The following is a 27,864-nucleotide window of genomic DNA, read 5'->3' as shown; positions in this document are numbered from 1 at the left end:
GAAGTTTTTTTAAAGAGACAGTACTTCGATTATCGAATGGTCGAATATTGGAATGATTTTTACTTCGAATCAAAGTAAATTTGAAGTCGTAGTATGCTATTCGATGGTCAAAGTATCCAAAAAATTACTTAGAATTTAGAATTTTTTTTCTTCGAAAATTACCTCGAATTCACTTCGACCCTTCATAAATCTGACCCTAAATAATATACAAACAAAAGGTGGTATAAAGTAAATTGCTTTTATATAGATTTATAGCTGTAAAATGTACATCAGATAAATCAATATCTTATCTAAGACAATTTATACACAATAATACTGACGAATATATACATACCACCAATTTTTTAAGTTCAAGGCAAAAAGGAAAAACAAACCACAAAGAACTGATACACTTTGCCAAAGACGAGAATACCCCAACGTTTCAGCACTAGAGCCTTTGTCAAGGGCGTTGGGGTATTCGAATTCCCGATGCAGCGAAAAGACCTGAAGTCACGAAAACAACTGAAATTGAAGTTCTGAAGCTGCGAAGAGACCCAAAGTCACGAAAGGAGGCGAAGTTGAAGTCCTGAGTTCAATTCTACTGAACACCAATGTGGGGGTTTTTTTTAAATCCCCTGGCCACCAAAGTATTATTTTAATATTTTATAGGCCCCTGCCACCAATGTTTTTTTAAAAAATTTTTTTATGGGGCCTCAATTTTTTTAACTTGTAAGGGGGGCCCTGGCGCCAATGTTTTTTTTAAAAAAATTTTTTTGTGGCCGAACTTTTTTTTAACTTGTAAGGGGGGCCCTGACCATCAATAGCTTTTTATAATTGTGTATGGGGGGTTACTTTTTTAGAGCTGATGTCTGTGTGGTCTGTGGGCAGGATGGAGTGGGGCTTGGGTGGAGTGGGTGGGATCTGGGGTGGGGCTTGGGCGCTAGTGTGGGCGGGGCCCAGAACATTTTGTTGTACGGGGGCCCTGTGATTTCTAATGGCGGTCCTGGGTTGGGCAGCATGCCACCCCCCTAAAATCCTGCCGCCCTAGGCCCGGGGCTAGGTGGCCTTTCCACAAATCCGGGCCTGGCTATAATGATTCAGTCAAGAACCAGACCTATAAAATAAAGGCAAATACAAAAGGTCCTCTGCACTCAACCCATTATCAATATATAGACAGAGACATTTTGTGCACACTGCTACTGAAAAATGCCTTACCCTTTAAACAAAACAGGGATTGTTTGTCCATATATTGCAATATATTTAGGGCTCTTACACACGAGTGGTTGAAGCTGCGCTCCCCTGCGTTCCGTTTTTCTGCGTTCAGCCGCAGGGGAGTGCAGGAATAGATGCATTACATTTTTTCCAATGGGGCTGTACTCGGGCGCGTGTAGGCGCCAAAGGCAGGTTGAGATGCAACATGCTGCATTTTTCCTGCATTCGGCGCCTACACGCGCCTGTGTAAGTACAGCCCCATTGGAAAAAATGTAATGCGTCTACTCCTGCGCTCCCCTGCAGCTGAACGCAGAAAAACGGAACGCAGGGGAGCGCAGCTTCAACCGCTCGTGTGTAAGAGCCCTAAAGCTGGCCAACTACGTCAAAGTCATCCCTTATCTGGCCAGTCCTACGCTCAATTTTCATCTGATTCATTAAGGATTCAATTGCTTAATTATACATTTTACAAAGGAACTAAGTTTTACCTGCAACTTACTTGCTGCTTTCAATCTCCCAAACTAGGCTGCCCTTTTATTAGACACCAGTGGGATCACCTGACTATAGCTGGCCATAGATGCAAAGATCCGATCGTACGAATCAGGGTCGGACTGGGGGGCCCGGGGCCCACCGGGACTGGTGTCCAGGGCCCCCCTCTGGCCCCCGCTACCTACTTGTTAGGCGAATCGCCGCTCGGCATAATTGCCCAGGCGGCGCATCGCGCATGTGCAATCGGAAACGGCGCTCGGCGTGCATGTGCAAACGGCGCTGTGATGCGCTGAAATTTTTTTTATTATTTTTTTAAAAACTGTTTGGGAGAGGGGGACTGGCCCGACACTGGTACGAATCATCGTACGATCGGACTTTCCCATCTCCCGACCCGCCACTAACCATTCAGATCAAAGTCTTACCAGTCAGATTAGTTAAAGAACAGATCAGCAATGTTCTGCCCCTGACAGCAATCGTACGATATCTATGTCCAACCAAAGCTAGTGACAGTCTCCCTCTGAAAATCGTACGATCAGTAATACACACAGAGAAATTATCGGCAGGCGACAGAAATTTTCTAACCTGTCCGATCGACCAAACGACCGATCTCCGCCGGACGAAAAATGTCGGGACTCTCCACACACGTTCCGAATATCGTACGAATCCTCGATTCGTACGATCATATCTTTGCGTCTATGGCCAGCTTATAGCTGGGAAGGGTGGGAGCTACAACATGGAGCTGGTCACTGCTCCTGTATAACTATAACAAACAAGGGAAAATTGTGCTCACCACTAAAGTGGGTAGCCAAGTTTGGGAGTTTTACTTTGAAAGCAGCTAGTAGGTTGCAGGTAAAACTTTGTCCCTGTGTAAAATGTATAATGAAGCAATAGAATTCTTAATGAATCAGATGAAAATGGAGCGTAGGACTGGCCAGATATGGGATGACTTTGACGTAGTTGGCCAGCTTAAAAATATTGCAATATATGGACAAACAATCCCTGTTTTGTTTAAAGGGTAAGGCATTTTTCAGTAGCAGTATGCACAAAATGTCTCTGTCTTTAATATATTGATAATGGGTAATGGGGAGTGCAGAGGAATCTTGTATTTGACTATATGTATTTTGTGGTCACAGCCTCACTGCACCCCCGCCTTATGATTTTAAAAATTAGTGGTGAGCACAACTTTCCCTTGTTCGCTATAAAATAAAGGGCCAGTGGTCAATCCTACCCATTCAACACAAGCAGTGCCACAAGAAACAGAAAAAAAACCCATAGTAACATTTCACTATTACAATATCACATATCACTTTAGCAGCATGGTGGATTGTCGTATACATATGAAAACACACACATATATATATATATATATATGTTTTCAGTTCAGTAGTGACCAAATTCTCTACAAAGAGGACGCGCAAAATACACAAGGCGCGCCAGTAACGCGCAGTGATACCAACTGTGGGGCAGAGAGCGCCGTATTCCAGGTAAGGAAGCGGCTTGTGAGGGGTGGAGTCGGACTTCAAACAGAGAGAGGGAGACGCAGTTGATAAAGGTATTTGCGTCCTGGGGATCTTTTATAAATGTTGTCTTTGTAATACTGGTATTAAAATAAAGCTTTCCAGGAAGGACACCATGATGGATTAAATAAGTAGGAGTAATTTTAACTTTATCAACACAGCTCGTTGTCTCGCACCCAGGTGATTCGTAATTAGATCATTTTGTGGATCAGGCAAAAATACAAACACCATCGTTTTAAAAAGCAATATTTTATAGTAAATCAGTTATACTAATTCTACTCAGACCTCACACACCCCAACAAACGCAATGGAAAAGTCCTCGTAGAAAGCAATACCTTCCAGCGGGGGCCAGTCCATTCTGTAATCTAGGGGTGCAAAAAGACAGTTACTGGGACGCAGGAAAATCTGGATCTCTGCACCATCCTGTGTACTAATCCCAAATAAATGTGAACAGGTTGAAATCAAATAATGAATGGCAAAGTCTATGGTTTCTGTGGGTTACTTGCTACTGCACTGGGCACAGAGTTTTAAATAAGCCCTAATTTTGCAGCCACAGCCTTATAGAAATGTCGGGATCAGCCTGAATAGAATATGTTTATTTTTAGTTTTTTGTAGGGAAGGAATATAAGAAGCAAAACCAGCCTATTGGGATTTTCTAGTAGATTTAAGGGATGAATAGCCACATTACAGAAAGATCCGTTATCTGGAAACCCCCAGGGCATTCTGGATAACAGGTCCCATACCTGTACCAATGAATCTTCTATAAGTAACTGATGTGGTTCACATTGCTCCTATAAATAACTGGTGTTTTCATTTAGTTTTAGGAATAACTTCCTGTGTTTTTTTTTTTTTACAGCTGAGCTTTTGGATACTGCATTGCGAATAGTAGTAGTAACATCCCTAAAATGGACAGCATTATTGACCCCGATCTCTTGAGTCGGGTAATTGGAAAAACAATCAAAGTTACTCTGACCACAGGTTGTATCCAGGGTGTGTTAATTAATGTTCACCCAGATCGGACCATGCTTATCAACAAAGGTATTTATGCACAACTTCAAGGCTTGAAATCCGTTTCTTAAGCTGGCCATAGACTCAAAGATCCGACATCGCCAAAAGAGCGGATCTTTCCCCGATATGCCACTAACGACATGGCTATATTGTGGGTAATTCGAACGTTCAGCCGCATGGTCAAACAATCGAATTACGATACGCCAAGGGGCTCTGATGGGTCGGTCGGGTAAAAATCAAACCTTCCCGATCGATATTGTGGCCAAATATCGATCAAATTCAAAAATCTGTTTGCTCTTTTGAGAAATGGGTTTCAGTGCAGCATTCTGCTGGAGCAGCACTATTAACTGATGCTTTTAGAAAAAAAAACATGTTTTTTCATGACCATATCCATTTAAAGGGATTCTGTCATGATTTCTATGGTGTCGTTTTTATTTCTAAATTACACTTTACACTGCATATAATTCACTGTACCATATAAAATGTCATTCCTGAACCAGCAAGTGTGTTTTTTTTTAAATTTGTAATATTGGTGTGTAGGGAGCAATCTCACGTCATTTTGCCTGGTCATGTGCTTTCAGAAAGAGCCAGCACTTTAGGATGGAACTGCTTTCTGGCAGGCTGTTGTTTCTCCTACTCAATGTAACTGAATGTGTCTCAGTGGAACCTGGATTTTACTTTTCACTGCTGTTCTTAAGCTGGCCATAGATGTAAAGATTTTTAAAAGATCCTATCGTTATCATGAGACCACGATTATCTCTAAATGATTGTTTAAATTTACGATGTGTCCAACTAAAAAGACCATTTCAGGCGATATTGCCAGCAAAACTGAGGAGTAGCTGCCTGCTTGGCCCTGCAAACATAGATAGATTGCACTGGGACTGATAAAGATTTTTAAACCTGGCCGATCGACAGATTGTCGGCCGAAAAATCGTAAGATGTACGATCGTTCAAAACGCACTAACTGCACGATAATTCGACGGATTGGTCGGACTTCGGTCGTTCACCAAAGAAGTATCGTCGCGTCTATGGGGACCTTTAGATCTACCAGGGAGCTGTTATCTTGTGTCAGGGAGATGCTATCTGGTTACCTTCCCATTGTTCTGTTCCCTGGTAGATCTAAGAACAGCACTCAATAGTAAAAGCCAAGTCCCACTGAGACTGAAACTCAGGGATTCTGCTCAGCAGGGACAAGAAATCAACTAAATGTATCAATTTAGAACAGAACAGGGAGCTGCTTTAGAAAGGTAAGGAAATAGATATACACTTTAATATTAGAAAAACGGCCACACACAGAAAATAGAAAATAATTGTAAAAGTCTTTATTTCTGGTGACCTATATGAAATCAATTGAACTGCAAAAAAGTGTTGGAAGGTGAACAACCCCTTTAATATGTTGTTCCTGAAGCTCATCATTGTGGCACTGGGTCTCTGGCCAGTAAATATGAAGCAAACTGAGTGAGGATTTAAACACAATTACCTAAGGGAAATTTCACAGTGTACCAGGATTTTTAATGACATTGCCTTTATATAGGCCACTCAAATGTCATTTATCATATTACTTAAGAAGATGTTGTGGGAGCAGACGTTGCATTACAGTCGTGCCCCTTTGCCTGTTCAGAACCTCTCGCTTGGCACCTCTCTTAATAAGACCTGGCGGCATCCGATTAGCCGAGGGCTCCTCCCGAGGTGAAAGGCGGCAGAGTTGGATGTTTTGGGGAATATGTACAGGAATTGTTTTCCCTTGTGTTTTCACCATGTATTTGAGCAACAAGGTAAACATTTATTACATTGTGTGCTGTTTATACTGAATGACGTGTTTCTTTGTTGATTGCATATTTTCTCCTTTGTTGATTGCATATTTTTTCCTTTGTTGCAGTTAAAGATTTGGAGACAGGCAAGATAATACCTGGAGCACAACTGCTTTTTGGATATAATATTTTGAATGGTAAATTTCTTTTTTTTTTTTTTATATCCCCCCAAAAGATACTAGAGGCACAAATGTTAAAGTGCACCCCTTTGTGCCCACTTAACAAGGACTTTGGGTATGGTGCAATCCAGAGCTAAGTGCAGAGAGCAGTGTCAGAGGTTGCAGACCAGCCCTGTCCTTACCTCCATAGGCCACTCTTTAACTTGCAAGTCTATATGATGCCTAAGTTAGGGGGCAAATGGAGGCCTCTCACCAATTCAGAGCTAATGAAATCAGCACTGCATTTGTCAGGGAAGCTGCAGGTCTATGTACACCAAAACACAACCCTTTATAATTTTAGTAAGTCACAGGGCTGCTGTTCTAATTCCAACAGGCTACTACAGATGCATGTATTAGAATCCTGTAGAGGGTTGGGTACCCGTGGGTTACCTGAAAAAACCTGCGGTATAGGTCCCTAAAATCTGCTGGTTAAACTTTACTTAACTTTTTGGGTGTAGTATGAAGAAGCCCTTGTACTGTGGCTCTGCATCATCTGACAGATCTTAAATACTTTTCCTGTAGTCTTAAGTGAAGGAGCTGGGTCACAATGCAGGTACAGGTATGGGTTCTGGGTTTTCCAGATAAAAGATCTTTCCCTAATTTGGATGTCCACGCCTCAAATCTGCTAAAAAATCATTTAAAATAAACCCAATTATGTCTTAGTTGGGAACAAAGTACAAAATACTGTTTTATTATTGCAGAGAAAAGGAATTTTTTTTAATATTTTGAATTATTTGATTAAAATGGAGCCTACAGGAGATGATCTTCTGGGTTGCCGGATAACGGATCCCGTACCTGTACTTATCAGGTGACTTAAGGGAATTTGGAGAAGCATCACTTTTTTTTTACATACATAGGGCTGCCGTTTGTTGGAATCAGTTCTGCAGTCTTCCTTTTTGCAAATATATAATGAGGTAAGTCTACAGCTGCAGGGTCTGCTCCCTTTGACAACTACAAAGAAAAAAAAAATCAAATCTTAAAGACTTAAAGTTGTCCTTTAGGCAATTAGCCTGAATAATCAGTGCATTTATTTTAGAATTTTGCCCTGTAGGCGCACTATAATGTTGGCTATTCCATCATACTCCTTATAGGGGTAAGGTCAAATGAAGAGGACTACTGAAGTGAATGCAACACAGTGGGGGAAATTCACAAAAGTGTTGGTAAAATAAGTAACCCAGAAGTGGCGGTCAACAAATTTGTAGAATGTCGTATGAACAGCAAATTTACAAAGACAGATGGTACCGTCTCTGAATGTCTCGTAAGTCCGACAATTTCCTAAAATGTCGTATATCTTTTCGTCGGACAGACGACATTTTACTGAGCTTTTTCAAAAGACAATTTGACAAACATTTTCATCTTAAAGAGCCTAATGTGTTGGAAAAATTGTCGGCACAACAAATGAGTTTAGGGGCAATTCATAAAAATGGCACCGAAAAAAACACGTCCATTTTTAACGACACTATTTCAAAAGTGTCGTACACGTCGGAAAATTGGAGGGCAAATGCTCTGTGAATTTGTCGGCTGTTACTACGACACTTTCTAAGATATTTAAAATACATTTTTTCATTCCAGACACTTTTGCGGATTCCCCCAAATGTGTTTTAATTGCTTTTCTGTAAATTAATTTTCATTACCAAAAGTGTTGCTAATGCTTTTTAAAGGAGAATTCAACCCTTTAAGAAATAAACCCATACCCCCTTCCCCACGTAGACCCCCCTCCCCCCAGCCTAACTGCCCCCCTGGGGAAATGCCCCATACTTTATACTTTCCCCTTGGCGCAGTTTTTGGCATCCAAGTTCCATGCAGCCATCTTCCAGGTCTTCGTCTTCTTCCGGCACTTCTGCAATTTTCGTAAGTTTCGGCGCAGTTGTTGCAAACCGGCAAATTGCTCCAACTGCGCATGTATGTATGAAGTATGGGGCATTTCCCCAGGGGGGCAATTAGGCTGTGGGAGGAGGGAGGGGGCTCTACTTGGGTTGGGGGGTACGGGTTTATTTCTTAAAGGGTTGAATTCTCCTTTAACAATTTACCCATCCGTGATTTATTTGATAAGGCACATTATGCGGATTACATTATTGTTCATATTAAATATTTATGCAGTTCACTCTGTATATTTTTGTTTCAGTGGCATTACAGAAAGATGTGGAAGAGGTTCCTGCAAAGCATTTAGATAAACTGACCATTGAGGATCGGTGAGGTTGCTGCTTCTTAAATATTAACTGGTATTTGTTCTTAATCCGGATCAGAATAGGTTATAAACCTATGCACCATATTCCATTTGGCCTCCTAAGCTGGAGCCAGAACCACAGTTTGGGAACTCACCTTGTCACAGGCCTTTCCAATAGGCTGATTCATTGACCTCCTAGGAGCCGTTTTCAGAAAGGCTTCTGTAACAGTGGGGATTGAAAGGAGCAGGTTTGCTCTTTGCACTTGAGGGTGGGTAGGTATTCATTCAGCTAATGTAGATCATAGTGTGCCATTGCTCTAATACACAAGCCTGACTTCCACCACTGCTGAATGGGGCAGCTGTCTAAGCCAAATTCTTAAAAATGGATATAATAATGCAAAATCATGCAAGTTAAGGCTCTATATTAGTACAGGTATAGGACCTGTTTCCAGAATGCTCGGGACCTTAGGTTTTCTGGATAACAGATCTTTCTGTAATTTGGATACCTTAAGTCTACTATAAAATCATGTAAACATTAAATAAACCCAGTAGGCTGGTTCTGCCACCAATAAGGATTAATTATATATTACGGTAGTTTGGATCATGTACAAGGTACTGTATTATTATTACAAAGAAAAAGGAAATTATTTTTAAAAATCTGTATTATTTGGATAAAATGGAGTCTATGGAAGATGCCTATTCCGTAATTCTGAGCTTTCTGGGTAACGGGTTTCCGGATAAGGATCCCATACCTGTAATGGATTTTATACATGGGTACAAATGTTTTCATTGCTAAGATGATAGCTGTCTCTCATTGCATAACCCTAAGCAGGCAAGAATGCTTAAAAAGCAAAAAGCCTTTGTAATGTTTATTCTTTGCAAATTTTGACATATTTGCAATTCATGCAGTGTCTTCCTTTTGCCCTGGCAGCTGTACAGTGTGACCTTTAATAGACTAGAAAGAGCCTCCAGATTATGAATGGAAGGAATTTTTTTTTAATAGTACTACTTTCACCTACAGCCCTAGTGTAATAAAGGCAAGAGGAATTATTTTCCTATATCTGCATTTAATCAAATAAAGAACTGCCACTCACTAGACATGCAGATACAGCAGTGTAATATTTTGATGACTAGATGGGGCTATGTGCACAGCTGAAACATTCCATCTAGAACTCATTACACTGTTGTTAAATCGGTTGCACTGTTCAAACTGGGGTAAACTGGTAAATCTGATGTTGTAGACCTTTTATACCAGCACTCCTACAGGTAATAAGTATATTGGACTTTTGCATTTGTGCTTTATAGAGAATTAAAGTCTGATAAATTACATTTGAAGCAGGTAATATGACCACTCCCACTTGCATTTATAAATACTGGCCAACAGAGGAGTGCTTTATGCATACATAATATGCCTTCGTAATGAACTAGGGGTTGACTCCTACTTATAAATAGTATCTTTATTTTTAGTTCTGGAAATGTGTGTGTACACATGGTACAACCCTTTGGCATATACAGCAATAACAGAGCACACCAAAAGGCACAAGCACATGGTGCAAATTAGTAGCCAATTGATAAATCAAGGCTAGTATGCAAAAATAAAGACCATTCTTATTTTATGTATAGAAATACTTGTTCAACCTCTTCTTAAAAGGATCATGATTGTTAAAGGGAAACTGTCATGTGAAAAAAAAATTTTTTCAAAATGAATCAGTTAATAGTGTTGTTCCAGCAGAATTCTGCGCTGAAATCCATTTCTCAAAAGAGCAAACAGATTTTTTTATATTTAATTTTAGACATTTTGTCAATTTCCCAGCCCCCCCAAGTCATGTGACGTGTGCCTGCACTTCAGGAGAGAAATGCTTTCTGGCAGGCTGCTGTTTTTCCTTCCCAATGTAATTGAATGTGTCTCAGTGGGACATGGGTTTTTACTATTGAGTGCTGTTCTTAGATCTACCAGGCAGCTGTTATCTTGTGTTAGGGAGCTGTTATCTGGTTACCTTCCCATTGTTCTTTTGTTTGGCTGCTGGGGGGAAAAAGGGAGGGGGGTGGTATCACTCTAACTTGCAGTACAGCAGTAAAGAGTGATTGAAGTTTATAAGAGCACAAGTCACATGACTTGGGGCAGCTGGGAAATTGACAATATGTCTAGCCCCATGTCAGATTTCAAAATTGAATATAAAAAAATCTGTTTGCTCTTTTGAGAAATGGATTTCAGTGCAGAATTCTGCTGGAGCAGCACTATTAACTGATTCATTTTGAAAAAATTTTTTTTTCCCGTGACAGTATCCCTTTAAGATGTAGTTTATTACACTGTTTACATTGCAAATATTTCACTCTACAATATAACATTTAATTCCTGAACCAGCAAGTGTATTTTTTATTGGTAATATTAGTGTGTAGGCGCCATCTCAGGTCATTTTGCCTGGTCATGTGCTTTCAGAAAGAGCCAGCACTTTAGGATGGAACTGCTTTCTGACAGGCTGTTGTTTCTCCTACTCAACGTAACTGAATGTGTCACAGTGGGACCTGGATTTTACTATTGAGTATTGTTCTTAGATCTACCAGGCACCTTTTATCTTGTGTTAGGGAGCTGCTGTCTGATTACTTTCCCATTGTTCTGCTGCTGGGAGGAAAGGGAGGAGTGATATCACTCCAACTTGCATTATTGCAGTAAAGAGTGACTGAAGTTTATCAGAGCACAAGTCACATGACTGGGGGCAGCTGGGAAACTGACAATATGTCTAGCCCCATGTCAGATTTCAAATATAAAAAAATCTGTTTGCTCTTTTGAGGAACGGATTTCAGTGCAGAATTTTATTGGAGCAGCACTATTAACTGATTCATTTTGAAAAAAAAAAAAAACAGAACATTTTTTCCCATGACAGTATCCATTAATCTGCTGGTTACGTTTCATGGTGCACTACATTAATGCATTAGCCTTTGTTTATTTGGTCCTACACTATTGTTCTGTGAGGATGCAAGGGTATGCTTCACTCTTCACTGCTAAAACCAGTTAATTGCTTCAGGGAGCAAACTTCCACAGAGCAGAGACATGCTGACGAGTGCAATCAAGATGCAGAGAGAACACATCGTGACATTGACAAATCCCAAGACCTTCGGACTCGAACGCTGAAAGTCATAAAGCATTCAGGTAATGACTGTCCAAGGTAAACTGGTGTTTGAGGCCTTTGAATACTACCTTATATCTGTTGATCTTGATTTTGCTAAGCAAACATTTATGTTAAATGGCAATTTTAATGGAATAAACAGTTTTTATTGCGTTACTATTGACATGCCACTGTACTGTAGCCCTTTACTTTTTAAAATCTTATCTGTCTTGTCAACAGTCCTATTTTGTCTGAGCTAGATTCCCATTCCACTTTTACATTGTTTAGGTTCAAGTTTGCTTGAAGTTTGCGATTTCGATACATAAAACAAAAATGACACAGGACATATTAGCACAACTTGAAAAGAAAAGATTGCAGCTGAAAGCAATACTTGACCAGGGCTCATATAAAGCATATATGTATAGTAAACAGAAGGGATATGAATTTGGGGACAAATGCAACAAATATTTTGCTCTAAGATTGAAAAAAATGAACATGGCTACCAGTGGCGTAACTAGATATTACTGGGCCCCACAGCAAATAATTTTTTAGGCCCCCAAAATTTTTAGCAGTTGACTTGTTTTACCAATATTTATTGAAACTGTATATGAATTAGGGCCTCGTGGGGCCCCTATACCTCCTGGGCCCCCCTGCAGGCGCAGGGTCTGCTTCCTCTGTAGTTACGCCCCTGATGGCTACTCATATCACATCAATAAAAGATAGGGATCAAAAGATTCATTACGATACACATAATATTGTCAAAACATTTCAACAATATTATCAAACATTATATTGATTACAGGAGGGGGTCGATCAAAAAGATAAACTAGAGGCAATGGAAAAATTTATAGAGGAAGCCCAATTACCATCCTTAACAGTAAACGAGAGATCTATACTAGATTCCCCTTTCACACCTCAGTAATAAGCGACGCTATAGATTCATTAGCAGCGGAAAAGAGTCCGGTCCGGATGGATTTAGCGCATTATACTATAAAACATATAAAATAGAATTAATCCCCCTGCTGTGCTCCTACTACAACACTATAGATCAAACTCAAGGATTTCATAAACAGGCAATAGGTTCAAGTTTGTGTGCCTTTATGGGGTCATGAAGCCTTCGGCCTTGTGCCTTTAAGGGGTCATGGAGCCTTCGGCCTTGTACCTTTAAGGGGTCATGGAGCCTTCGGCCTTGTGCCTTTACGGGGTAATGGAGCCTTTGGCCTTGTGCCTTTATGGGGTAATGGAGCCTTCGGCCTTGTGCCTTTATGGGGTCATGGAGCCTTTGGCCTTGTGCCTTTATGGGGTCATGGAGCCTTCGGCCTTGTGCCTTTATGGGGTCATGGAGCCTTTGGCCTTGTGCCTTTATGGGGTCATGGAGCCTGTTTTAGGTGCCATGGTAACTATTTTAATTTTAGATTTTGCCCTTGTTCAGGGTAAGAAGTAACAAAATTTAGATATTGTGTAATTAAAACAGCTAAAAAGTTTGTATTCATTGAATTTATATTGAAAAATGGGTATATACTGTCCCTTTAAACAGATATATCCTGTTTTCCTTTATGGTAAATTAGGGGTCAAGGGAACCATGGATTAGCAGCCCCTGCTGGTATGGTAGGGCACCCTCTTCAGTTACAGTAACACCAAAAACTGAAAGTGTATCAAAATCATTAAAATATAATGTATTGTTGCTCTGCACTGGTAAAACTGGGTGTTTGCTTCAGAAACAAGCTGCTGTTTAGCCATGGGGCAGCCATTCAAGCTGGAAAAAGCAGAAAAGGCAAAGGTTACATAGCAGATAACAGATCAAACACCATTGTATTGGACAGGGCTTATCTGTTATGTGCTACAATATATTATATGTTAATTACTTTTGCTTTTTGGTGTTACACGGGCCGATAAAAGCTGCCGACAGACCGTGTCGGCAGCTTATTGGCCTGTGTATGGGGGCCCCCCGACGGGCTTCACCGATCAAGATCTGGCCGACTGTCTGGATGGGACGAAAAATCCCGTCGGATCGCGGCCGCATCTGTTCGTTGATGCGGTCCCGCGATCCGACCCCCGTTTCCCATGCGTTAGGATCTGATCGTTGGGCCCTGGGGCCCACGATCGGATCAGCCCAATATTGCCCACCTCAAGGCCAAACGAGTGGATCTCTCAGTGTATGGCCAACTTTACTGTTTCTTTAACAGGAAGGTTAGCCCTGGTAAATGTAAATGCTATTTCTTTTTATTTCTATTTTACCAGTATTTTTATTGCACGCAGATTTGAGGCAGGCGCTGCAGCTCAGACCTTACTTGGTCAATACTTTAGTTAACAGTCTTTATGAAGTTACTAAATTGCTTGTTTTGTTTGACAGTGGATGAGGAGGAGGTGGGATACACTATAATTGATCAGTTCCAGCCGATATTTGGTCCAGCTGTAAGTACTGAACAAATATTTCTCTCTAATGAAAATATGGTCAGACTTATTGTTTTAACACTGCATTGCTGCTCGTGTAAAATGTTATGTACAATAAACATCAGCCATTTGATGTCAAATATGTGAAATGGAAGTGCTGCTTGCTTAAACCAAATGATAGGGAAAACAGAAAAGCAGTGTGCAAAATACAGACACAATCCACCATTTTTTGCTTGGCATACTTCCTTTTTGCATTAAAGAATTAATTTGGTTCTCTGCTCTCCATTTCTGAGACTTGTGGCTGTCCCCATGAATAAAGTGCTGTCTGGCTTCAGCTGTGCTTTTTTGTGGGGGGGGGGGGTTTGTTTGAGGCACAAAGGCACCCCACCACCTTCAGGCCATGTATTTACCCCCTGCTCTATAGCAGGTTATAAGGTGGGTTGGCCTGTGCCCACCTATAACTGTGCTGTGCATCTCTTGCTGGATGTTTCTATTTGACATGAGGTGTAGATCACAGCCTAAAATGCATTGAGCACTAAGGTATGTGCTTTTGCACTTCTGCCCTGGGTTAAAAAAGATTACCCCAAATTACAATGACTGTTTTTCATGGACAATATTGGGGGGGGGGGCATTCTTTTGTTGTCTTCTGGGAGATGGTAGAATTTATTATCCTAGAGCTTAAAAAAAAACAACTTTTTTTATTGCTCTTGGATAACACCAATTAAGCATGTGGCTATCATTACCGGCATTAGCCAAGGGTTATTGGACATTATTTGTATTGTTTTTAAATCTTTTACTGGAGATTAACTATAATATATGTATAATGTGAAATAATCTGTGCATCTTTTTGGGCTTGGCTCATCTAGTATGTCATGAACACTTTTGTTTGCACTGATAAAGGCAGCTTTGTTTTACTAGATTTTTATTGAATTCATGCACCTTTTGTTAGGTTAGTACAGAACATTGCATACCCTTAGCTCTTTGGCAGGGACAATAACTATACAAGCTTTTCTAAGGAACCTTTCCTTGAATGCCAAGTCAATATATTCTGTAACAAAGGTTGTTGCAAGACAAAATTCTGAGACAAGGTTACTGTTTCTGCATTCCTAACCAAATGTGTGTGTATTAAAAGACACGGAGTGGGGAATTCATTGGGGGTACCTATGCTATTCCTGCTGCACACTGACCCCAACTGCCTGGCGATCCTCTGGGTGTCCTGGACACCGCATGTACGCAGTAAAGTAAATATTGGACTGGTTTTTATGTATATGTACATAAATTATATTTTATGTTTATTTATGTATGTATATTTTTATATATAGTGCTAATTATGCACAAAGCACTGTACAGTATAACAAGAAATTAATAGAACAAACTGGGCTCATTACAGTAATAAATATAAAGTACATTTAAAGGAGAAGGAAACCCAGTCGGAACAAAAACCCTCCCCCCCCTCCCCTGTCCCGCTGGGCAAATGCCCCTAACTTGTTACCCTTCTGCGCAGGTCCAGTCTACGGAGTTCACCAATGCCATCTTCTTCCAAGTGATCTTCTTCCTGCTTTGACCAGCGCATGCGCAGTAGGAGCATTTCGCCGGAACGGATCTACTGCGCATGCGCCAAAAGTCACTAAATTTTCCGATTTCACTTCGTAACTTTTGGCGCATGCGCAGTAGATCCGTACCGGCGAAATGCTCCTACTGCGCATGCGCCAAAACGCCGGTCAAAGCAGGAAGAAGATCGCGTGGAAGAAGATGGTGCCTGTGAACTCCGTGGACTGGACCTGCGCAGAAGGGTAAGTAACAAGTTAGGGGCATTTGCCCAGCGGGACAGGTAGGCCAGGGGGGAGGAGGGAGGGGAAGCAACACAGATGAGGGGGGCAGGGTTTTTGCGCCAACTGGGTTTCCTTCTCCTTTAATTAATACCAGAAAAAGAGAGATTTTTTTGTAAAGACTAGATTTAGAAAGTGACCATCCTTATGAGAAAGGGTGTTTGTCTACTGCTGAGCTCAAAGGAGGAGGTTAGGCAGAGAAAATGAGAGGGCCAGGGTTGGGAAGCATCATCGAAATTGAAGTTAAAATCCCCATGTATGTTAGCAGGGCTGTCAGTTCAGAGTAAGAAAGAGAGCCAGATGTCAAAGTCAGAAAGGAAGGAAGCAGAGAAGGAGGCTGACCGAGGTCTGTAAATGGCAGCCATCCATACAGTGAGAATTAAACTTTAAATTTTATTCTACTGCTCATGAGCAGTATCTGGACAGCGCAGAGGAGCATCGTGCAAGATGGAAGAGCATCCAGCAGAAACCGTACCCAGGGCCGGTGCACTTTTCAGCGGACAGAGGCATTGGCCTGAGATCTAACAATAGCGATAATACACATTGGCATCTCTAGTGAATTTCCCTTTCCTCTTAGGAAAGTTAATGAACCTTGAGACACTGTTTTTTTTCTTTCAGATTCGTCACCTCCAAAACCAGAAAGTTATTAGCATAGGAGCTGTTGGACAGAATATATGTCGACATGGAAAGCTGTCATGGCTGCAGGTTAGAAATTGTGTCTATATCAGTGGTATTAAAACTGTGAGGAGCCTCAGAGCCTGGAGGGAAAGGGGATGCAGTTAGGGTGATATTTGGCAAGACTTTGCTCCCCTAGATACTCATAAAAGCCCAGTTTTAAAGGGTAAGTTCATATTCAGATAATCTTTTAGTGTGTTATAGAGGAAGCTGTTATTATTAAAATGTATTTTTACAGCTCTAACATATTGTGCAGCGCTGTTTTAAGCAACCTTTTCATTATTTTTATGATGCATGATTTTTTTAACATTTTTCATGTTTCTTTTCTGCCTTTTTTCTGCTATGTGGTTGTCAGACTGGTTTATTTTTTATTGATTATTTTTTATGTTATGTTATCCTTATCTTACTCATGCTTCATTCTAACATGCTAACTGTGATTAAAATCCCAAGCAATACAGCTGCAGGACAAAAGTGCAATTAAAAAAAAAAAAACTAAGACCAATTGCAAAAGGTCTTTAAAGTGGACCTGTCACCCAGACATAAAAAGCTGTATAATAAAAGTCCTTTTCAAATTAAACATGAAATCCAAATTCTTTTTTTTTATTAAAGTATTCATAGCTGTTGTAAACTCATTTAAAAATCTCAGCTGTCAATCAAATATTGTCTGCCCCTCCTCTATGCCTTAGGCATAGAGGCAGGGCAGACAATTACTTTTACTTTCCATTCAGCACTTACTAGATGTCACTGCTCTCCCCACATTCCCCCTGTCTCTTTACCATTTAATTGTGTAGCCAGGGCATGGGGATGGACATCAGGTCCCCCAGTCTGGTGCACAAACAAGATTCTGAGATGATACAAGGCTTGTCTTAATAACAGTGTCCACAAAATGGCTCCTGCCTGCTTGTTATAATTATGAATTCCCAGACTGAAGGAAACAAGATTCAAATAATGTAAACAGTGTAATTAAAGTTCATTTTGCTTGACTAACATGATAAAATATTATTTGGAATATTTTTTTTGGGTGAAGGGTCCCGTTTAATGTATTAAGGCCAAATAAAGTGTTCTAGATATTCTTAAAATTATTGAATAATGAATGAACACAGTTGTGTAGAAATGTAATTACACCAAAATGTTGATTTTATTCAACATGCATATATTTGATCTTACGTCACAGCAAGTTCAGCCCAAGAGCAGAATGCAAGATACAGAAAGAAGAGTCTAAGAAACAGAATTTCTTCTTGGGACCCATTATTGATGGGAAAGTACCATTAGGGCACACTGAGCAGATTGTCTGCATTCCTCTAGGTCATTTTTTTTTTATAGGAGGAACGTGGATTTGCTACACGGAGCAGAGATCGGAATAAAACCGTGAATGTATGCATTTTTGAGCCGGTCTTCTCTCCATGCAGCTCCCTACAGGCCAACGCTGGGCCTGTCAATGAAGCTGCTAGAATGTATGTCTAAGAGTGCTTTTCTCCTCCTCTAAACACTTGGGGGCAGATTTATCAAGGGTCAAATTTCGAGGGTTAATAAACCCTCGAATTCGACCCTCGAAGTAAAATCCTTTGAATTCGAGTATCGAATTCGAAGGATTTTAGCGCAAATACTTTGATGGAACGATCAAATAAAAATCATTAGAATCGAACGAATTCAAAGGATTTTAATTGATCGATCGAACGATTTTTATTTGATCATAAAAACCTTAGAAAAGTGCTGGAGAAGGTCCCCATAGGCTAACATTGAACCTCGGTAGCTTTAAATTGCCGAAGTATGTAATCGAAGTATTTTTTAAAGAGACAGTACTTCGACTATCGAATGGTCGAATAGTCGAACGATTTTTCGTTCGAATCGTTCGAGTCGAAGATCGTAGTAGCCTATTCGATAATTCGAAATTCGAAGTTTTTTTTTTCATTCGAATCCTTCACTCGAGCTTAGTAAATGTGCTGCACATATTAGACCTACATGGTGTGCCCACGAATACGTATAATTTATAAACCATGGCAGAAATGTTGTGGTGTGGGGCTGCTTTTCTGAATCAGAGCCTGGGTGGCTTACCATTACAGAATCCACTATGAATTCTTTATTATACCAGAAGGTACTTGAGGACAATGTGAAATATTAAAGCTCTTGCTGCATAACAAAGACCCTAAAGATCCCAGCAGATCCACCAAGAAATGGCTGAAAAAAATAAATGTAGGGTTCTGGAATGGCCGAGTCAAAGCCAGGATCTAAATCTTTTCAACATGCTGTGGGTAGGGGATCTGTGCGTGCAAAGACACCACACAAACACTGCACAACTAAAAATAATATCTGCATATATAAGACATTGAGACATTTTGTGCATACTGAAAAATGCCTTACCCTTTAAACAAAACAGGGATTGTTTGTCCATATATTGCAATATATTTAAGCTGGCCAAGTCATCCCATATCTGGCCAGTCCTATGCTTCATTTTCATCTGATTCTAATTCTATTGCTTCATTATACATTTTACAAAAGGACTAAGTTTCACCTGCAACTTACTTGCTGCTTTTCCCCGGTACAGAAAGTTTCATCAGACAGGGCAGCCAGATTACTGCATTGGCCCAATCATACAATTTTTGGATAACCTTACTGTTTTCTATGGCACTTGTCTTCCTTTCTAGCTCCAAATACAGGTATAGGATCCTTTATCCGGAAACCCGATATCCAGAAAGCTCCGAATTACGGAATGGCTGTCTCCCATAGACTCCATTTTATTCAAATGATCCAAATTTGTTAAAATGATTTCCTTTTTCTCTGTAATAATAAAACAGTAGATTGTACTTGATCCCAACTAAGATATAATTAATCCTTTATTGGAAGCAAAACCAGCCTATTGGGTTTATTTAATGTTTAAATTAATTTCAAGTAGACTTAAGGCATGAAGACCCAAATTACAGAAAGATCCATTATCCGGAAACCCCCCAGGTCCCGAGCATTCTGGATAACAGGTCCCATACCTGTAATTGTATCTGCCAGTTTTGGTCCAATGTGCTTGGCTAAACTGATTTGGCTAAATGGATTAATCGGAAATGCCCGTGGGTTTTTCTGTACCAATTTTTTGTTCTTGGCAGTTTGCAACCAGAAGTCGGGTTTATCTTTTTGATGTTCTTGTCCTTGGATCAAAAGTCTTCAAAAATGGATTACAGATGGTGCTTGAAGACAAAGGTATATTAAAGGTGAGACTGAAAATAAATTAAACATTTTATCCTAGTTTGCATCACTGTTTCTGCTTTGGTAATAAAGTCTTAGCATTTAGCTGTGCCCCTTACTTAAAATGGGGGTAAACTATATGCTTTTCCCCGAGGATCTGCACGAGATTAGCTGATTTCTGGCTCCATGAGACACACAGACACTCTGACCAATGGTACTGGGAGCTGATGTCCTATGTCTAAAACCAAAGCTCCCCACCATCTGCTAAATCTGTGGTTCACTGTGTGATTGGCCTGATGCCTTTAACTCCATATTTCAAGCTTATATTACTTTGCTGGGCCTTCAAATGAACAACAGGTTTATGAGTGCAGAGCAGCTGTTACTTGGCAGATGGGCCTGCACAATGCTTTCATTGCATTACACTGCATAGTTTCCATTTCTAATTTATCCATTATGCTGTGCTAACTACGCTGGGATTGGAGAATGGTAACTTCAATTTGGAGCCAAAAATAATTTAATTAGTGCATGAGAAACCATTTTATTATCCAACAGATATTCAATGTTCTGCTCAGTTTTCTGTAGCACAGCAGTTTGCCAAAGCATACCAGTTACGTTGTTTAATAAATACATTTCTACAAATTAAAGTTAAAAGTCCTGTGAACACTTCAGCAGACCTAGATAATTGCTTGCAAAGGACTAGGCATTAGTGTTCTTATAATGCAGCTGAAATGTATTTGTATGGCTGTAAAATATTTTTTCCTAATGTTGATATATATGTGACCTACTGTAAGTGTTCTGTCTCTCTATCTGTAAATTCTTCAGACTGTACAGATACTAATGTTGTAAACTTTGCCTGAACACATACAGGTATGGGATCCGTTATCCGGAAACCAATTATCCTGATAGCTCTGTACTACGGGATGGCTGTCTCCCATAGACTCTATTTTATCCAGTTAATCCAAATTTTTAAAAATTATTTCCTTTTTCTCTGTAATTTTTTTAAATAGGGCTCTAAAACATGCTGATAATGTAAAGGTTTGTGTTTTTTTTTTTGTTCAGGTAAGTTTTATTTGAACAACAATTGCAGGTACATCAATGACATCACAAAAGCACAGTTCAGCAGTTTACAAACAGTGTAATAAAGCATAAAATGATCATGTACATCTATAAATCTTACATTGGCATACACATATTTAAACACTTTACAGTATCCATATCTGCTAGATAGAAAGGTGTTGTTTGACTGTACCATTTTTCCTAGCAATCAAATGTTCTACTGCCTGTGTTTCCTGAATTGATTTTTCCCATTCAGGGTATGTAGGTGGGGTCATTTCCTTCCAGTGTTGAGCTATAAGTCTATGGGCCTGGAACGACAGTTTAAGTATGATTTTTTTGACTTGGCGAGTTAGCTGGTTGGGAGGATCCATCCCCATAAGGCAGTGATCCCCAACCAGTAGCTCGTGAGCATCATGTTGCTCTTTGACCCCATGGATGTTGCTCCCAGTGACCTCCAAGCAGGTGCTTCTTTTTGAATTCCTGACTTAAAGGCAAGCTTTAGTTGCATAAAAACCATGTATACTGCCAAACAGAGCCTCCTGTTGGCTGCAAGTTCAAATAGGGGCTACCAATACCCAATCACAGCCCTTATTAGGAAGCCCCAGGAACTTTTTGCATGCTTGTGTTGCTCTCCAACATTATTTTTTACTTGTGTGTGGCTCATGGGTAAAAAAGGTTGGGGACCCCTGCCATAAGGTACCATTTTGGATCCAGCGGGATCTCAAGCCCCAGCAATTTAGTAATTCTCTCTTGTATTGCTAACCAGTATGGTTTTATTTTGCTACATGACCAGAAGGTATGTAATAACGTCCCCTCTTCCTGGTTACATCTTAAACACATGGGGGAAATCTCCAGGTTAAATTTGTGTACAAGGGTTCTTGTGTAATATGCCCTATGGATAAAATATAATTGCAATAGTCTATACTTATATATGGGAGAGATCAATGGTCCCATTGGTCATCTGATATCTGTTCAATATTGGTTTCCCATCTATCCCTAACTTTCAATGGGGATCTCTGTATTATGGGTGTCATAAGGGCTCTATAAAACATTATTTTGTGGCCAGTTTGTTCCTGCTTGAACACTTCTACCACTGAGGATACAGACAACTGAGTGTTTCTAAAATTGAGGGATCGATGCACCACTTTCTGAATTTTATAGTAGGCAAACCATTGTGAGTTAGGTATTGAGTTGGTCTCTTTTAAGTGGGCGAAGGAGGCTATACCCTGATCGGTCCATACCTGCCCTAGGATGTAAATGCCAGCTTCCAACCAGGATTTAGGTGGGGTTAGCTTATCAAGTGGGGCAAGCTTTTTATTTCGCCAAAGTGGCGTAAGTGGGCCCAGATTCTCAGCCTTGATAGTGTGGTTTGCCAAAGTGAGAATGTACTTCTGGGAAATAGTATTGGGTTATCAATGGGTTTAGAACAGCCTGGGCTTGTAGTCTCTAAAGCATGTATTGGAGGTAGCTCTGTCAGTACCTACAGTACCTCCTGCCAAAGCTGGTACAGTGCCTCCTCTTCATCTGAATGTCGAAGGGTCCATACTTGTGATAGCTGTGATGACTGGTAATAAAGCTGCATATCTGGTAGGGCCATTCCCCATGATTTTTTGGGCTTTGAAGGGTTGCAATGGAAAGTCTGCTTCTAGATTTACCCCATATAAACTGCCTTAAAATTTGTGTTAGCTCAGTAAAAAAGGGCTTTTGTATTTTAATAGGCGCCTGCCATAGCATGTACAGAATTTTTGGGGCTATCACCATTTTAATGCAATGTATACGCCCTGTTGGGCCCAATGGAAGTTGTTTCCAGACTTGAAATTTGTCACGGGACCATTGTAGCAGAGGGGCAATGTTATGCATATAAAATGCTGTTACTGGTAAGGCCACATTGACTCCCAGATATGTAAATTGAGAGCTTTCTGTAAAGAGATTGTTGTAGGAAATGTATAGTTCTCCAACGGATCAATCAGGAATAAGGAGGACTTAGCCGGGTTTGTTTGAAGACCTGAGACTTCTCCAAAATCTTTAGTAAGGACCAGTAGTGCCTCGAGTGAGCCCAGGGTGTCATCGGCGTACATTTGTACTTTTTCCTCTCATTTACTAGTTTGGAGACCCCTGATTTGCGGGTTTTGCCTAATTGCAAGCCCCAGCAATTAGATTGCTAGGGCAAAGAGCAGGGGCGACAGAGAATTTGAGTAAGCGAAGTAAAGTATGGGCCAATACCAAAGGCTTTCATTACTTTCCATAAATATGCCCACTCCACCATGTCAAATGCTTTTGCCACATCTAAGGCTGCAATTGCTCTCTGGCCTGAGTTAACATGATCTATAGTGAGATTAAGCATGAGTCTTCTAACATTATGAGCTGTCGTTTTCCCTGGTATCAACCCTGTTTGATCTTCAGTGACCAGATGTGTGATTGTTTGTGTTTTTTTTACAGGTGATCCACGATTGTCGCTGGCTGGGAGATATTTTGTCCCACCAGTATGGAATTATCCTTAACAATGTGTTTGACACACAGGTAGGTTGCAGTGAGTCTTCTTCATGAATATCCCTTTGTAGTGGGAACTGTAGTGTGTAGAGCACCTCATTTTATTGAGATAAACCCCCAGAATCATCAGATTTTTCCAAGTAATAGAACTTCAATGAAAACCTTTGGTATAAGCTTTTCCACCTAGAGATCCTTATAAACAGATCTGGCCTGGGATTCAAAATAGGCTGGATTTAAAGGAGAAGGAAAGGTATTTTTACATGGGGGTGCTAGAAGTTAGGCACCTCTAAGTGGTAAGTACATGCGATCACTTGGAAATCCTAACTTTTGCCACCCCCAAGTAAAAAGACCTTTCCTTCTCCTTTAAGTACACAGAGGTCCAAAGAGCACTTTACAGCCCACTAAAAAGTGACTGTCTAAGGCAGTGATCCCTAACCAGTAGCTTGTGAGCAACATGTTGCTCTCCAACCCCTTGGATGTTGCTCTCAGTGGCCTCAAAGCATGAGTTTATTTTTGAATTCCAGGCTTGGAGACAAGTTTTGGTTGCATTAAAACCAGATGTACTGCCAAACAGATACTCAATGTAGGTTGAATATCCACATAGGGGCTACCAAATGACCAATCACAACACTTATTTGGCATCCCAAGGACATTTTTTTATGCTAGTGTTGCTCCCCAACTCCTTTTACTTCTGAATGTTACTCACAGCTTCAAAAGGTTGGGGATCCTTGGTCTAAGGTATTTTACAGCAGCTCCTCCAGCTTTTGCCATGCAAACAGCCCACTAATAGTAACTTCTTGCAGCAGCCCTGCTGGCATATAATTCTGCATATCGTTTCATGAGTGGGAAAAGTCAGGATTACTTTGACAAGGTAGTGTCAGCCTAAAACTGTTTAACAGTGACCTCTGTTGGCCTTGAAATGTTTTGAATGGTTGCTGTGATTTACAACCGAATAACTTAACAAAACATATCTGAGACATAACCACAAAATTGTTTACCCTGCAAAACATGTATTCCTTGTTTTTCACAGGGGCTTTTAGTTGGGTGGGTTGCCCTGTACCCCTCACTTGTCTGCCTGTACCTACCTCCAAGTTTCTGCTAGTGACAAAGTGCCTTGTGTGACATTACCCTTTATGTAGTGAGTTATACAATCCACACACCATCTCCATCACACTCAAAAGATGAAAACTTGGGATGGGAACCAATCATGATCCAATGAGAACTGACTAACAGAAGCATCCGGAGGACTTATATCTATAAATTGACTAGTTGCCCTAGATTCTGTAGAAGGAATGTTGTTTATACTTTGATATGACTCCAAAGAAAACCACTTTGGTAGTCATAACATATAAATGAGGTATATGGGAGAGAATGCTATGCTGAAAATATTTGGTCATAGGGAGACCACAAGGTTTGGATTAACAGTCTTTGTGTTGATAAATCCCTTAGAATGAATAGAATCCTCAAACAGGACAAGGGTAGCTAGAGTAAACAAAGTGTTGAATTTTTTTTATATATAGAAACAGAGGTTGCTGGGATGATAAATTAGAGGTAGCAGAATATATCTCATTGTAAAAGGATTAAAATTATAGGGATATGCCGAATGCACTATTTTGGGATTCGTCCGAAGAAGAATTTGACCGAAAACAAACCCTAATTTGCAAATCAGGGTTAGAAAGTAGGGATGCACTGAATCCAAGAATCGGTTCAGGATTAGGCCACGATTCGGCATTTTTCAGTAGGATTTGGCCGAATCCTTCGGTTTATGTTCGGCCGAATCTTGTGGATTCGGTGCATCCCTATTGGAAAGGGTTAAAAAGATCTGTGCATGAGCTTCCGTATCAGACTTCCTGTTTTCAGCATAAACCTCCAGGGCTTGGTCTTGAGCATGCTCAGTTTGCTCCTCTCTTCCCCTCCCTCCCTCCCTTCTGTAATCTGAGCCCAGACCTATGAGTGAACAGGGAGAGACTCAGACAGGAAATGATGTCACACCAAGCTAATATGGCAGCTGCTATCATAAAACTAACAGAGAGAGTTTCTAGAGCTGTTTACAAAGTTATGGTAAAGCATTCTACAGAATAAATATAGCATTCTAGTTTGCACTATTGAGGTTAATCTACTGGCAATAAACTGCCTTGGTAGCTTTTCTTCTCTCTTCTCCTAACTGTACTATTGCCTCACAGTCAAATGAAAATATAGGAAGAAATTAGAGCCCTTTTATATTTTGGTTAAGGCCTAATCAAACAGGGTATATATATTTTTTAAGATATAGGAATATATTCATGTAATACATCCCTGATATTAAGTAATGCAAGTGAAAAGTTTTTTTTTTTTATTGCTTTACATTTTATATTACCAGGTTGGGGATGTGTACCTATTTTCCATGGAAACGGGTGGCTTCCTCCCACATGGCACTAGAACACTGGAAGAGTGTCTGATACACCACCTCAGCATGCTGCCCTCAAAGGTTTCCTTTCTGGCTCATAGACAGACCTTGACAAAGGTAAGGGAAAGTAATAGGCACCACAATCAAACTGTATCAAAGTCAAAAGTGCAATAAAAACACTGTATACAGAAAAACAGTACAAAAAAGAAACCATAAACACATTGAACATATGCAAAGTTATACATAAGTTATTATTCTTGCACATGTTTGTTTTAAGTTGAGCTTAATGTTACAGGAATACCATGATATCTGGTTTGATCGCCCAATGGACCCTACTCTCCTAAAATTATTGTCACTGGAAGTAACCTACCTTATGCCTCTACGTTCCGCTATGCTCGATGCTATGTTTTCTGACTTCACTTTATTGGTTGATGGCTACCTCAACGCCTACCGCCGGGGAACTGCAGACATACTTGAAAGTCCTGAGGTATGAAAGCTTGCAGGGTGTTTAGAACTTGTTTTTGAAGAAAACAAAACATTTCACCTCCTACTGTCATTCATAAGGATATTAGAAGTACAAAATGTCTCTGCTGTGAAAGTCATGGAATCTTATCTGGTGATGTCATGTATAATTTACATTGGCAGGTAGACAATCTCTTAAGATATCAAAGCAAGAGTAAACCTGTACTTTTTGAAATATGAGCTTGTGTTTCGAGCTTTACAAAAAAGTAACATCAGCAGAGGTTATAGGAAATGTTAGATGATGGTTACATTGTTTCCTTTAATACATCAGTGATGTCACATCCTAGTATAATCTATCACTGCAGCTATAATTATTCCCAGGGCATAAGTAATAATGTTACCAGCAGTATAAGTTTAAGCAGTTAGTGGACAAACTTTTCCTGAAATAGTCATCTTTCAGCAAATAAATGGTTATAGGTCTTTTAGCTAAATAACCACCAGGCTACTACTTATAAGGATGATGTAAAACTGTCCTGGGCAGGCTATAAAATGTACTAGATCAGTGCATTAATATATGTCTAGTATTTTTTGTGTTCTAGATTTCAAGTTATTGGCTATTTTTACTCTGCTAATAAAATGAAATTGAAACAACTGCGCCACCTGCTGGTCATATAGCAATTGTGCTACAGTAAGAAGTACATTTCAGAGGAAGAGAGGAAACTCTTATGATGTTGCTCTGCTCAGGAAAGACCAGATATATGTCAAATTATTCTGGGCTTTATTAAGCTGAGCAACATCTGAAAACGTGTACTTTCTCCTGAAGGTCTCAGAAGAGCACTCTAATATTATGGTATTGGCAACACTCCTTGTATTGTATTTATAGCAGCCAAAGGTAAGACTAATTGGTGGGGGGGGACTAGGAGAGAGATACTATATTGGAAATAAAATGGCAATATGTTTTTTTACCATGCAATTCATATGGTAGAAGTTAATATTATATATACTATTTACTAATATGTCAATGAAAATAGGGATAGCGTTCAAAAAGTGCATCTTGTTTAATACCGATCTTAAATCAAACTATCATGGTTGCTGACTTGAGCCCTTTTCTCTTGTGTAGCTGTTGGTTGCAGAGCTTCCCAAAGAACTTCAACAGCTCCGTGTCCTTCAGCAGATGAGGAGAGAAAAAGCTTTAAAAGAGTACGATGTGAACAACAAAGGGCTTTTAACAAGGGTAGAGGCTGAGAAAGCACCACGGAGCGAAGCCTCTGGAACAAAACATGACGCTGAGCTAGAGAATGTGGTGAAATTAACCAAGTCGGAAAAATCTTTCCATCAAACTATGGCAACCAATGCACCGCTCTTGGAGAACCAGACAGAAAAACAGCAGGGTGCGTTGTGTCAGAAATTCCCTGTTGTGCCTAATTGTTTCCCCAGGGGGCCCTTTGACTACTATCTCTACAAGAAATGGGCCAGTAATGACACACCAACAACAAATGTTTCATAGTAACAAAGTTAGGTTGAAAAAGGACACATGTCCATCAAGTCTTATATGTTATAATGTTTTTCAAGCATCTTCAGTGCCTTTTGTTGTAAAGTTGCCATGCACTGCTTGACTGTATAACTATATAATAATTTTGGTTTGGTCACTGTTTATATTAATTGAATTGTTACTAAGAAATTACGAAAAATTAAGTATTAGGTAGCACTTTCCATATAAATAAGAAAACCCTTTGGATTAATTTACCTTATTCTGAGTGTTTCGTTTCTTTGTTATTGTTGTAAAGTGTCATACAAATTACTGGCACTGTATAAATAAACTTTCATTAACTTTCATACCAGATAATACATGTTATCCACAAGACCTATTAACTGGAAATTTCATCAGAAAAATCAGCTGTGTATTAAAGAAGCAGCAAGCACTCTAGAAAAAAAGAATTAATTTGCCTGGGT

General features: G+C 40.0%; 1 protein-coding gene and 1 long non-coding RNA gene across 4 annotated transcripts; one reads left to right on the top strand and one right to left on the bottom strand.

Annotated features, from left to right (window-relative positions):
• The first annotated feature begins 3,072 nt into the window (after positions 1-3,072).
• Positions 3,073-27,747, top strand: exd1.L (exonuclease 3'-5' domain containing 1). Of its 3 annotated transcripts, none has more exons than XM_018228835.2 (12): positions 3,073-3,161; positions 4,051-4,232; positions 6,082-6,150; positions 8,297-8,363; positions 11,365-11,489; positions 13,799-13,860; positions 16,287-16,373; positions 19,439-19,543; positions 23,013-23,093; positions 25,423-25,566; positions 25,745-25,936; positions 27,032-27,747. In XM_018228835.2, the coding sequence occupies exons 2-12, from the start codon at positions 4,100-4,102 to the stop codon at positions 27,416-27,418; spliced, it is 1,452 nt and encodes a 483-aa protein (XP_018084324.1). In that variant the 5' UTR covers positions 3,073-3,161; positions 4,051-4,099; the 3' UTR covers positions 27,419-27,747.
• On the bottom strand, positions 6,875-27,036 carry LOC121397170. The gene is made up of 3 exons (XR_005963558.1): positions 25,820-27,036; positions 25,438-25,556; positions 6,875-7,122 (listed from the first exon to the last, which is right to left on the bottom strand). It is a non-coding gene; the product is annotated as an uncharacterized LOC121397170 (long non-coding RNA).
• Positions 27,748-27,864: the final 117 nt, after the last annotated feature.

Source organism: Xenopus laevis, chromosome 8L (assembly GCF_017654675.1).
Source record: "Xenopus laevis strain J_2021 chromosome 8L, Xenopus_laevis_v10.1, whole genome shotgun sequence".
Lineage (NCBI taxonomy): Eukaryota > Metazoa > Chordata > Amphibia > Anura > Pipidae > Xenopus > Xenopus laevis.
The sequence above is the reverse complement of the archived record's forward strand: the minus strand, read 5'-3'. Positions and strand labels throughout refer to the sequence as shown.

Coding starts and splice junctions, on each gene's coding strand:
- exd1.L (XM_018228835.2), top strand. CDS start 4,100: ATGGACAGCATTATTGACCCCGATCTCTTGAGTCGGGTAATTGGAAAA. Junction 6,151..8,296: donor TGGATATAATATTTTGAATG/GTAAATTTCTTT, acceptor TTTTTGTTTCAG/TGGCATTACAGAAAGATGTG. Junction 25,567..25,744: donor ATAGACAGACCTTGACAAAG/GTAAGGGAAAGT, acceptor TTAATGTTACAG/GAATACCATGATATCTGGTT.